This window comes from Stegodyphus dumicola, chromosome 6 (assembly GCF_044657685.1).
Source record: "Stegodyphus dumicola isolate Sdum_Otavi_A_Nest chromosome 6, ASM4465768v1".
Lineage (NCBI taxonomy): Eukaryota > Metazoa > Arthropoda > Arachnida > Araneae > Eresidae > Stegodyphus > Stegodyphus dumicola.
In genome coordinates this window covers 137,353,336-137,366,181 of record NC_140773.1, presented here as the reverse complement: position 1 = coordinate 137,366,181, position 12,846 = coordinate 137,353,336, and the positions used below count along the sequence as shown (strand labels likewise).

At 33.9% G+C, this 12,846-nt stretch overlaps 1 protein-coding gene across 5 annotated transcripts in view; it reads right to left on the bottom strand.

The window, feature by feature from the left end:
- Window positions 1-12,846, bottom strand: part of LOC118186759 (uncharacterized protein CG43867-like) — a 285,190-nt gene that overhangs the window by 117,791 nt on the left and 154,553 nt on the right. For all 5 annotated transcript variants that reach the window (XM_085818919.1, XM_085818917.1, XM_085818921.1 and 2 more), the window contains exons 6-8: window positions 12,368-12,484; window positions 5,706-5,993; window positions 2,832-3,006 (exon numbers count right to left, since the gene is read on the bottom strand). In XM_085818919.1, coding sequence (XP_085675045.1) covers window positions 2,832-3,006; window positions 5,706-5,993; window positions 12,368-12,484 — 580 coding nt within the window. The remainder of the gene's footprint in view (window positions 1-2,831; window positions 3,007-5,705; window positions 5,994-12,367; window positions 12,485-12,846) is intronic.

Genomic DNA, 12,846 nt, shown 5'->3' with positions numbered 1-12,846 from the left:
ATTAGCATAGCGTATGTGCAAGGTATTACCTATCTTGGCGTATGCAATATGTGGTAAATCGATCCATGTTCGACCAACTAATAAGTCGCATGGTTGCATTTCATCTCCTACAATGAGAACTGTAATGTCCTTTCCTTCCACATTATCAATCTCTAAGTTAACAGTTACTTTTACCAATGTTCTAGCGGCTGGTTTATTCTGGTTCCCAAAGCCAAACAATTCCTCCACATCAGGTTTTACAATAAGATTCAGTCTCTTAGCCGCAGACTGTTTCAATAAACACGAACTAGAACCCGTATCTATGATTGCAGTAATTTCTTCTCCATTATTGATGTGAGCATACTTTAAATATACAGCTGGCGAAACACCTGAATTCTGGTCCATGGATAAATTATTTTTAACATTTGTCAAGTCTGGATTCTTAGACGTACACCTTTTAAAAGTATGACCCTTTTCATTACATTTCCTGCAAATAATTTCTTTTTTAGGCTGAGGACAATCCGTCGCTATATGTCCATAATCATTACAATTGAAGCATTTCGGCTCACCCTTTTCATTGCGGATGCCAGAATTATATTCCCTTTTCCTTTCGTCTGTTTTATAAAATTTACCTCTCAGATTGTATTTATTATCAAAACTGTTTTTAAAACCCACTTTGAAATTACCATCTGTCTGCATGGGATCGTTAACATTTCTTTGTCTTGAATACTGATTATAGGATCCTACATAAAATTTAGAACCAGATTTGGGCTTTGAATTATGCCTAAAAGTTTTATTTTCTACTTGAAGAATAAGTTGTTTTAAAGAGTCAAAATCTGTTACATTTAATCCAGCAAGCCACTCTTCAAAATAATTTTTTAATTCAAACGTGAAGTCCTTCCACGTATTACGCAATGTTTTAATATGATCAACGAACTTTTGCCGAAACTATTCAGGGCTTAACTTAAATTTTCTCAGTAGCAGTTGCTTAATGTGCTTATAGTCGTTAGCATTTTCTTCTGATTCACAGGCAATTAATTGAGTTATTTCATAAGGCAATAGACCCAACAGCTGAGAAACCCAGTTTTGTTCTTCTAACCCAATACGTCGTGCCTGTCTCTCAAATAAAACTAAATAAAAACTTATATCACCTTCATTCAAATCATACTTATGCATTAATTTACTCATATCACAAATATTACTTCTACTAACATTAGACGGAACAGAATCATTTACATTACTACTTCTGATTTCCGCTTCTATTTTCAATTTTTCAAGTTCAAATGCTCTTTGCTTATCTTTTTCTTTTTCTAAAATTTCTAACTTTTCCCTGTCTAAACGATCATTTATAATTCTATCTAGCATTTGTTTAGTAAAGTCTTCGTTATAATTCTTACTATTCAAAATCATCTCTCTTAAGCCTACAATTTTAATATCAGAAGGGACATCTACATCAAGTTCCAAAGCAAGTTCTTTTAAATCACATCTTTTGCCTCTTGCCAAATAAGCCATCTTAGACTTCAATTTTCAAATACTAATACAATAATTATACTTAAGTTCTTTCCGTTTAATACTTAGACATAACATAAACAGTTTATAAATTCACGTACCTTTCTACTTTCAGTTTTGGCGAGTTTCCGCATCCAGTTTAGGCTTAGGGTACGTTAAGGCAATACGTTGTTAAATCTAGATAATAATTCTAGTTAATCCCACTTCTGAAATGTTAGCATTTAATTAGTTTATTAAAAACACATTCCGTCAAACATTAATTGTTAAATACTTGCTTTATTCAGAAACATTACCGTCAACATTACTGCTCAAAAAACATTACCGTTCAAATTATTATCATTCTGAAAAAAACTGTTGTTGCCAATCGGGAATATACATTTTAAATAAAATTAATATGTTGCGTTTACACATGAATATTGAAAATTAATTGAGCTATTGAAATTTATCTTCGAAAATAATATAGATGATGTTCTTAGTGAAATTACGAAACTAATAAAAATTCTGAGAGTTTCCATGACTACATCAGAGGCAGAACGCTGCTTTTCAACATAGAAAAGAATGAAAACTTTTCTAAGAAGCACTAGGAATTCGGAAAGACTAAATGTGCTTGCATTGCTTTCAATACAGAAAAATGTCCTCAGTTGTCATCCAGAGATCAAGGAGAAAATTATTGATCTTTTCGCGTAAATTAAAACAAGAAGAATAGATTTCATTTTTAAACAAATAGACAGAGATCGAACTGTAACAGTTTCGGTTAAAGTAATTAAGAAATGTTTAATTTTTTCCTCGTAAGATTTCATGATGTTTCAAAATAAATTTTCCTTTTATACATGTTTGTTTCCTTTTACACAATTTTAAAACAAAGGTTAAATTTTTTTGGAACAACACCCCCACTAGTTTTAGCCACGAGCCGCCACTGTTCTCACTGAAAGGTTTAAACATAATAACTAACAGTTACTTACAAGAGGATAAATAGACTCGCCACTCACTCCACAACTAAAGAGCTTACTTCATTTTTTTAAAAGGTATAAGAAAATATATTACCGAATAAATATATATCCCAGTCAGTTTATAGTTTTGAAACAGCACAGTTTTTCCAAAAGGTCTTAGTAAAGAATATTAAAAGCACTGAAAGAAATTCACTTTCAAAATTTTAAAATACAGAATTAGTGCATAAATAACTATTAAAAGTTTCATAAATTTAAATTGACTGTCATTCCTATTTTTCTTATACAAATCAAATATTATATATATCAAAACACAAATTTACAGTATAAGAACATTTTTCATTAATTCAAAAAATTAACTGAACAAAAAATTCAAAATTGCTTTTTTCAACTCACTAGGAATATCTGCGATGTGCAAAGAAGATGAGTTTCGAGTTGTTTCACGTGGAAGCGAACGGGAATGTTGTTTCTTAGAAGTTGGCTTCCGTGTTTCAGAAGTTGACCGAGAATTAGCCATCTGTGGAAAAGGCGAATTGGTGGAATGTAGAGGAACTATGGGTGGAAGTCCAGCCTATGTAAAAAGAGTGAAAAGTAATTTTAGAATTTGATTTCTGTGAATGCTTAAAATTTATAACAGACAGTCACTTTTTAAGGTGGAAAAATGTTATCCCTCTTTTGCCAATCAGAAAGTGAATCTTTTTAAAACCATCTATCACACAGATCAGTGTTTCTCAATCTGTAATCTTCCAAAATTTCCAAAAAAAAAAAAAAAAAAAAAAAAAAGGCAAAACATAAAAATAACTGCATATATCACACTACAACTGAAAATCGTAAGTGTTTTGTGAATTACAAATGGTACTTGTGTATATAATTTTCCACAATCGTCTCATCACTTTAAAAATTGAGTTCCTTAAATAATAATAATAATAATAATAATAATTTACAAAATCTATTACCGGTTCTTTACCTATGGACATCTCCCTCTAGTTTTAGCAACAAAAGGCATTTAAAGCACTATGACTGTGGTGCTTCTTACCACCACAAATCCAAACATAACATAGTTAAGCAAGAACAGGCAGACTTACCCATCTCAATACTGTATTTACTTAACTTTTGGTTAATATGATACAGGTTATCCAAACCCTTATGGCCTTCATTTATTAAAAAGAATATAAATTTTCTATTAAGTTAATACCAACACAAAATTAAATATATTTTAATTACATTTCAAAAATACAAGTCTACTAGTAGTACAATATACTAATATATAGATTTCCAAAGGATCCACAGTAAGGTGGTTCACAGAATATTCTAATTTATAAAAGTGAATCCCACTTGAACACAGTTTGGTAACTTTGTTCAACTACTTGAACAAAGCTCACATAAACAACTACCATTACATTTTTTGGAATCTGTTTTGCAAAATGCATGGAAGATGGTAGGGTAGCACAGAAGTGAAGTTCACCATGTGGATACATTAATTTTTCAGATATTTTGGCAATCATTTCAAAAACATTTGATTAAAAATGCTTCACTCTGGTGCATTGTCTTCAACCCTTTGTGGTAGTTAATGCGACACTGCTATATTACATTATTTTATTTGAGAACATTGTATTTTTTAGACTTTATTTCAACTTCTTTTAATTTACTTGTATATCATCATGTTATTTAAAAAAAAAATTCTCTAATTTTTTTGTAGTGATCCAATATTAACTTAAAAAACGAACAATCACACTTAGGCAAATATGGCTAAATGTTGCTTTGTTCTTCATCATCAGATTTTAAAAGTTACTAGATAGATTATGATCTGCAGCAGTACCGAAGCCATTTATATTGTATGCAGCATTTAAAAGGTTATTTTATGAGGGTTGGAACTTTAATAGTGGCAACTATTTATTTACAAGGAATATAAAAGTGATTCATGTCACCATGTTTTACAGTCCTTCAATATAGTTGCCAGCATTGTGTACAACCCGTTTCCAACGATGTGGAAGTCGCAGAATACCTGCAGCAGCACCTGTTTTGTTGATAGTTTTAATGGACTGGTCTACTGCCGCAAGAATCTCAGGAACAGTTTGGAAGCGAGTGCCATGAAGTGGTTCCTTCATCTTAGGAATTAAGTCATAGTCACAAGGGCTTAGATCTGGGGAGTATGGTGGATGGTAAAGTACTTCCCAGCCCCATCACTTCAACAAATCAATCACAGCTTGCGCTGCATGTGGCCGAGCATTGTCATGCAAAATGAGAGGAGCATTCTGCAGAAAGTGTCGCCGTTTTTTTCTCAAAGCTGGTCGGAGATTGTGCTCCAAAAATGAGCAGTAATACCGTGCAGTGACGGTCTGCTGTGGGGGAACGGTATGTATTAGGATGACACCATCACAGTCGTACACGAGAATCACCATAACTTTCACATTGCTGGGGTTCTGACGAAATTTCGAACGTTGTGGTGACCCGTGATGACGTCATTCGTTTGATTGACGTTTCAGTTCTGGCTGGTACGATCGGGCCCAAGTCTCATCCAGCGTAATGATACGGCATAAAAAAAGCATCCCCTTCACGCTCATAGCGCTCCAGGTGGGTTTGGGCAGCATCGTATCGTAGCCATTTCTGCATTTCTGTCAATTGATGTGGAACCCATAGCGAAGCAATTTTTCTCAAGGACAAGTATTCCTTCAGAATGTGCAGCACAGTCGTATGCGCTAATCTTGCTTGTCCGGCCAGCTGATAATCATTTGGCGGCAATTACTGTCCATTAGTGCGGCAACAGCTTGCACGTCTGCATCGATGACACTCGGACGACCTGGCCGCAGCATGTCTGCCACGTTTTGGCGTCCTTCATTGAATGCTTTCACCCATCCTGTTACAGTTCTGTAAGGCAATGCAGATTCCCCGCAAGCCTATTGAAGCCCTTGATGACATTGTCGTGCTGTACCACCTCTGGCACATTCAATTTTTATCCAACATCGTTGTTCTTGTTTTGAAAACATCCTGACAACACTTACTTTAGACTGCGAGCTAATATAAGGATCCGTTCTTCGCGTCACTCCGCATGTGCATGATGTAGGCAGGACAAGTCTTTTTGCTGAGAGTTAAGGTAGGTATGTAGTCCACGTGTATTATACGCGATATTCTTTGGTTTTGTTGCGTAGCGTTTTTTCAGCTGTATTGCAACTATTTCCCACATTTAAGTTCCAACCCTCGTATTATTAAAAAGTTTAATTTTTCTATGTAATATAACTTATTCTTAAAACTGTCAGAATACATTTTTACCTCAACAGGCTCAGATCCCATAGCATGAATAGTGTTACTATCTTCAGATTCAGATCTCCGAGTTAACGAGACTTGACATGAGCTATCAATCCACTGGTCAACACGAGCTTGTTGAGTGGAGGCCCATGATGATGATTTCTTATTACCTTCCACTGTAGAGGGGGAAGAATTAAAGGACGGCTCATTATTATTAATGTAATTGGCACGTTGATTGGCGCTTGTTATGGAAGTAAGAGGAGGTGCATCATCTGAAGAACCTTGATCCTCCCAACTACCTCTGGAAGAGTCCTAGCAGAATTTTTAAGACAAATATAGTTAAGTTGCAAAATCATTTTAAAATGTAAGCATAAAAGAACTCATTATCAGTACTGTTAAAAACTGTTTTAGGCACATAAAGATTAGAAAAAGGTACTGAAATTATTTAAGCTTTGATATTCTCAAAATACTCTTCAAAAATTTCTACACAATCTTTTTCTTCACTTGATTATATGGAAGTTTTATATAGAAAACATCACACAGTACATTTTTTCGTTTTTGGTTCAAAGTAAACAAATTTCATCTCTAGATGGGGTTACAGCCAAAAACGTCGCGGAGAAAACAACACAAGGAGAAAACATCGCAGTTCTAAAATATCCTGGAACAAAATATTATGGTCGAAAATAAAGCAGTTCAAAAACTTCGCAATTTAAAAACATCATCGTCAAAAATAGCATGGTAAAAAATAAAGTACCTACAAATCATCGCATACATGCGTTTTTCAAATCACTTTCGTTATAACTAACAAATCGACATCCAAAAAAATTGATTGCACTCTATACATGAAAATGTTAATGACACTTTAAAAAGAATAAACAAAAACAAAACAATATATAATTTTCATTAAAACAATATCAGATTAACAAATGTAAAAGAAAATAATTTGATCATTAACTAAGCAATTGTTATAGAGGTAACCTCATGCAGTTATTTATCTTCCTTTTTTTAAGCATTTTTAGACTGTATTTTTCATGAAAATTTATCAGTTAAACTTTATAAAAAAAAAGCTTAATTTATTAATGACCTTTGTTAATTAACTATATAAATTTAAAATTCTATTACGCTTTTTAAGTTGCATTAATTTTCCACTCATTTTCAATTTTTAAATGCTTAATTTTCCTTCTTATTTTTTCAGCAAAAATTTATTAGTTCTTTCAAATATATGAAATATAGGAGAAAAAGAATCCCTCTTTCTTTCTTGTGTTCTATGACCTTTATACGAACATGCATTTATAACTTTCAAATCCTGAAAACGTATGTGTGGGATGTTATCATCATGCGATGATTTGTAGGTACTTTATTTTTTACCACGATATTTTAGACGATGATGTTTTTAAACTGCGAAGTTTTTGACTGCTTTATTTTCGACCACGATATTTTGTACTACGATGTTTTAGAGCTGCAATGTTTTCTCCCATGATGTTTTGTACCACGACATTTTCTCCTGCGTTGTTTTCTACGCGATGTTTTCGTCCGTGATGTTTTTGCCACGAAGTTTTCAGCGGACACCCTAGACAGGATTTCTGACATAGTATATGCTATTCCTTTTCAAAACTTCTTGATATAAAATGATCCCCATGAATGTATCTGTTCATTACACAGATGATCAGCAGAGATGCTCCTGTTAAAGATAATGGACTTTTCATGAATAGCACTACCTTAGTCCAAGATTATCATGAATCGTATAGGTTAACATGCTTAAAGTCTCGGCTAACCAGAAGTGTGCAATGTGAAGAGGTTAATGGCTGACCTAACTGACAATTATAACAAAGAGAAATTTTACTATACAGAAGTTCCATAAACCAGTTGAAAGTTGCAGCATGAAAAACATTTTTTTGTCTAGAAAAGTAAGCACAGAGTTTTTATAACATTCCAGGCCTTTAAACCCTTTTTAAAATAATACAAAAATTACAGTTTAAAATGTGTTTTTACTGAGATTTCACAAATGTTAATTAAATAACTGCACTTACTACCTTTTTAAAGACATCTCATCCAAAAAATACAGATTACATTGTTTTGCAAAATGGTGACTTCTAAAAAGCTAGATTATGAAGGAAAAAATACTTTTTTTGGGGAAGGACAAGTTTAGTTACATCTACAAACTTTTTGAATATTGCATGTAATTTTTTTTAATTTTAGAATAAGATTAAAAATTTTCCTTAACAGAAGATTTTTATACTCGCATATGCAAGACTTATTACATGTATTTATCATGTATAAGAGCTTAAAAACAATTTATGGTATGTAAACATTAAAACAGAGAAAAACTTATCTGCAACATATTCAGTATTAAAATGTACATAAAGTGATTATATTATATTATACATACATATATATATACATAAAGGTTTATATTATACATATATACATACAAAATTTTTTTTATATCTTCTGTTTTCGTATCTATGTGTTCATCTCAGAATCTAGACATGAAATTCATACAATCTATACTTAAATCCCATCACTTTAAAACTATTCTGATTAAAAACCTTTGTTTTAGAATGCAAATAACTAATATTATGATAATTTGTAAAAAATAATACTAAGCAGAGATACTGCATTTCGTATCATACATATTATTCAATGACATCAATCATTTGTGAAAGTCTTCTAAAATTAATTTCAATGCTTTCAGAGCAAAGCTTTTTTATTTATTTATTTAAAAAAATTAGAAAATGAAAGAGTGGAAAAAGGTTGAAATGAGGTATTTCATTCTTATTAGTTACAATGCATATAAGGAGGTTAATTTTAAAATGAATCTAACTGAATGGAATTCAGCTTGATAGGAAAAAGATTGGTTGAAGCACACTGGCTGATAGCAGGGTATGGAGTCAAGTATTATCCTGTTGAAAAATGTCCTCTTGGAATATTGTTAAAGAATGAAAACACAATGGTGCAATCACCAGTATGATGCACAAATTTGCTGTCAAGGTGTGTGGGATGACAAGGAGAATGTTCCAATGCACACTGGTGTGAAAAAATTAAGGACGAAGTCGAAAAATTAGCATATCAGCTGAACGAAGAGGCAGAGCGGACAGAAAGATCAATCAGGAGATTAAGTAAGGTGATGTACGGTAGCACATGCGCAGATATGCAGGTAGACGTAATGGGGGAGTGTCTGAGTAGTATAAAGCATGTTGTCGGTGTAAGATATGTATTACTGGCAAAGAGATTGCACGCCGTATAGCAGTTAAAATCACACCAAGTTGCTGCTTCAGCGAGAAATGGCGAATAATCAATCTGTTAGACGACATCTGGATGCTTTTACCCGAGGTCGAATCATTGGGAAGTTGGAGGAAGGCCGCAGTGTGACAAGTGTGGCTGCAGAGTTCGGAATTGCTCACAGCATCGTTTCATGACTTTGGAGGCAATTTCAAACTACAGGAACAGCTATCCGGGGGTTTAGTAGTGGTCGTCCACGAGGAACCACACCTGCAGATGACCCGTATATTGCCTTACAGGCCAGAAGAAACAGGCGGCAGACAGCGGGAGAAATCGCTAGACGCACGACACAGGCGACTGGACAACCGATATCGCGTTTTTCCGTGGCCAGAAGACTGCACGGTGGTGGTCTGTTTGCACGACGCCCTGTACAATGTGTACCTCTAATGCCTGCCCATCAGAGAAGGCGTTCTCTGTGGTGCCGGGAACACCGGAATTGGAGAGACAATGAATGGGGACGAGTACTCTTTACAGATGAGAGCAGATTCAGTCTGAGTAGCGATTCTCATCGCATACTCATCTGGAGAGAGTGGGAAGCCACAATCATCCCTCGAACACCATTGAAAGGGACAGGTATGGAGGTGGCGGTGTTCTCATTTGGGGAGGCATCATGCTTGGTAGTCGTACAGACTTTCACATCTTCAACGCAGGTTCAGCCAGCAGGACCCGTTATTGTAACGAGATTCTTCTTCCATATGTGCGTCTTTTTAGAGGCGCTATGGTTCCGCAGTTCCTTTTCATGGACGACAATGCACCACGTCATCGCACAGTAGCTGCCGAACAGCTCTCACAGAGTGAGGATATTGAACGTATGGATTGGCAGGCACGATCTCCGGATCTCAATCCTATCGAGCATGTATGGGATTTTCTAGGCAGATGCTTGGCAGCTCGTACCTTACCACCAGTAACGATTCTGGAGCTTCAATTGGCGCTGCAAGACGAATGGGCAGCAATGCCTCAACAACTCATTGACACCCTCATTCTCAGCATGGGCAGACGCTGTGAAACCTGCCTAGCAGTCAGGGGAGATCATATCCCCTATTAAAAGACCAGATGTTTCTTGCTGGACACCCATCACAGGGATGTTTCGGCCTTCAGCCGCATTGCACTCCATGCTACTTTTTCAATAGAGCTTCTTTTTATCCCTCTGATTTCTCTTTTAGTAAGTGTTGCTTACATTACTCATGTCCTTACGTATTGGGGATCTTACGGTATTAAATGTGTTGATTTGGAAAGCTTTTGTACAAAGTTATATTGAGAAAACTGTCTCGTCCTTAATTTTTGCACACCAGTGTATCTATACCATAGACAGACTCAACATACAGCCATCAATGGCACCAAGACAAATGGCTCTCGTCTGAGACACAAAAGATCTCACTCCACTGTAGCTTGACACCACTGAGGTAACAGATAATTTCTGCTGCTGATGCAATGGCTCTAACATGTGGGGAATATGGCAATCTTTCCTTTGAAACTATGTGTGCCTGGATCCCTGAATTCTTGAGACAGTATCTTCCTGAGACCAATGCTGCCAGTGGACACAACTCTGCTAAGTCTTTTTCCAAAAACACAAAAAGGAAACCCTTTTTCACCATAGCTCTATAAAGTGTTGATGCTGCCTTCTTTGTCTCTTTAAGGCAATCTTTACTCAGATCTCACTCACAACACTCAATCCAGAAGATAAATAAAGCCTGCACGTACATACGTATGTATGTATCTTGCATAACTCAAAAACGAGGAGCCTTAGAAAGATGAAATTCTGTATATGGGACTGGTATAACATGTAGATGTGCACCTCCTATTTTGGCTGCAATCGGCTGCACCAAAAGTATATAAATATATGTATATATATCCGCTCTATTACTCGGCTCAGTAAGCTCAGTTTCTTTATTCTTATATGTTTGTAAATTGTGCAGTTTTTGCTTTAAAAATGATTGAATTATGTTGTTCTTATCTTACGGTTAAAGTTTTTATGTCTTTAGTTAACCTGCATATTATAGTTGTAGAATTATCAACAATTTAAAACTTGTTTAAATGTGCCCAACTTTTTTTTTTTTTTTTTGGCCATAGCAGCCATATTTTTTACATTTGAAACTTAGCAGAATACTGGATTTGTTGCCAATCTAGAGAAACGAAACTTTGCAACAGCAAAGTAATGTCTTCTTTTATTATTGCGAATTAAATTATGCTTAATCTATTGTGGAATTATCATCTAAGTTATTAAATTATCCCATATATTGATTCAGCATAGTGTCCAACAAATTAAGTCAGTTTCCACGCCTTCAGCCTCTTCTCGTCGAGTGACGCCAAAAGTAAATGTTCAGTTTTGTGCACCGAAAAATCTGCCTTCTTGTGCACTGGCCAAATTGCTTGTCTTTGCATCGAAAATGTAACTTTAATTGCAAAATACTTTTTTAATTGTTTTAACTGTGTTTGGCATTTTATGTTTTTATATATCTTTACATTTTTAATAAAGATATTTTGTGTTTTGATTATTTTTGCCTTGCTGCAAAGTGAGAACTGAATTAATTGAATGAGAAATACATCTCTAATGAAATTTAGGGAAATAAGTGTTTCATATTAGCCAGTCTTTCAACAGTCTGCTTCAGACAGAGCAGAATGCTTACGAGTAGTGCATGTGCATTAGGTAAGCAGCGCGGAATCATCTGTGAAAAACTGTCCATTTTTTATTTACTTAATTCCTTTTATACATCGTTTTCGATTCATTAAACTATTATAATAAATAAACATGAAACCAATAACTAAGGATATTTTTATTTAGTTTTACCTACATATTTTCTGCCCTGCAAATCTCTATGATCTTATTAATGCTTTTTAAGGCAATTTTATGGTAAACATCCCATAAAATTTTAATTTAAAAAAATAGATTAAAAATAGATAAGTAATAAAAATAATGATTCCTACATCATTATGGGAAAAACCTGCACTCTGTCTTTATCACATTTTTTAAAATTTACTACATCTTATGGCAAATACAATGGATGACAGAAGTCAGCTGCTACATGTTGGCTGGAAGCAAGGAAGGAGGAAAGTGCAATGCATTCAAGAAGCCTGGAAGAGAGTCTGAAGATTTGAAATCTTATTCACTGATTGTCTAAAAGGTATGTACAAAGCAGCATTATGTAATATAATTTGATATGGATTAATCTGAAATGATGCAATTTAAATAGATATATTATAAGTTACTATTTTTAGGAGAGAAAGGGAAATACAAATATTAAAATGAAGAATATAAGAGGCTACTGCTAATTAAGATTAGAAGTTTGCTTTACATATTTTTTTTTATTTTACAAGTATATATTATTTAGTTTTTTACCCTATGATGAAAGAAACCAATACATGATTTTAATTGCAAGTCTACAAAAATCTACCAAAATTTTTACCTCCGTATTATTTTTTTCTTTTTGTTGTGACATCTGGCTGAGTCTTTTTTTCAGGAGTTCTAACTGTGCATTACATTTTTTATTTTCTTCACGCAGCTGGTAATTTTGTTCTTCTAACTGTAATAAAATTATGAATTATGCAGTAAGACATAATGTAGAGAGTCACCAAAAATTAAAATCAGAACTTGCTGAATATTCATAAAAGGTGATTAAAATGTCTAATTCATTCAATATTCATTTTAAACAAATAATATAATTAATTAATTAGTTAATTTTATGAATACAATTTTAATATTATAAAGGGAAGAGGATCTATAAATATAAAACTTAATTTTTTATAATGCCCCACACAGCAAAAATTCCAGTTAGCAAAATATCTTATGATTTAATAAATATGCCAAATTCTGTAACTTTATGCACAAAATTTGCAGAAATATATGCAACTAATATATTATGAAGTCAATTCAGATTCAATAATG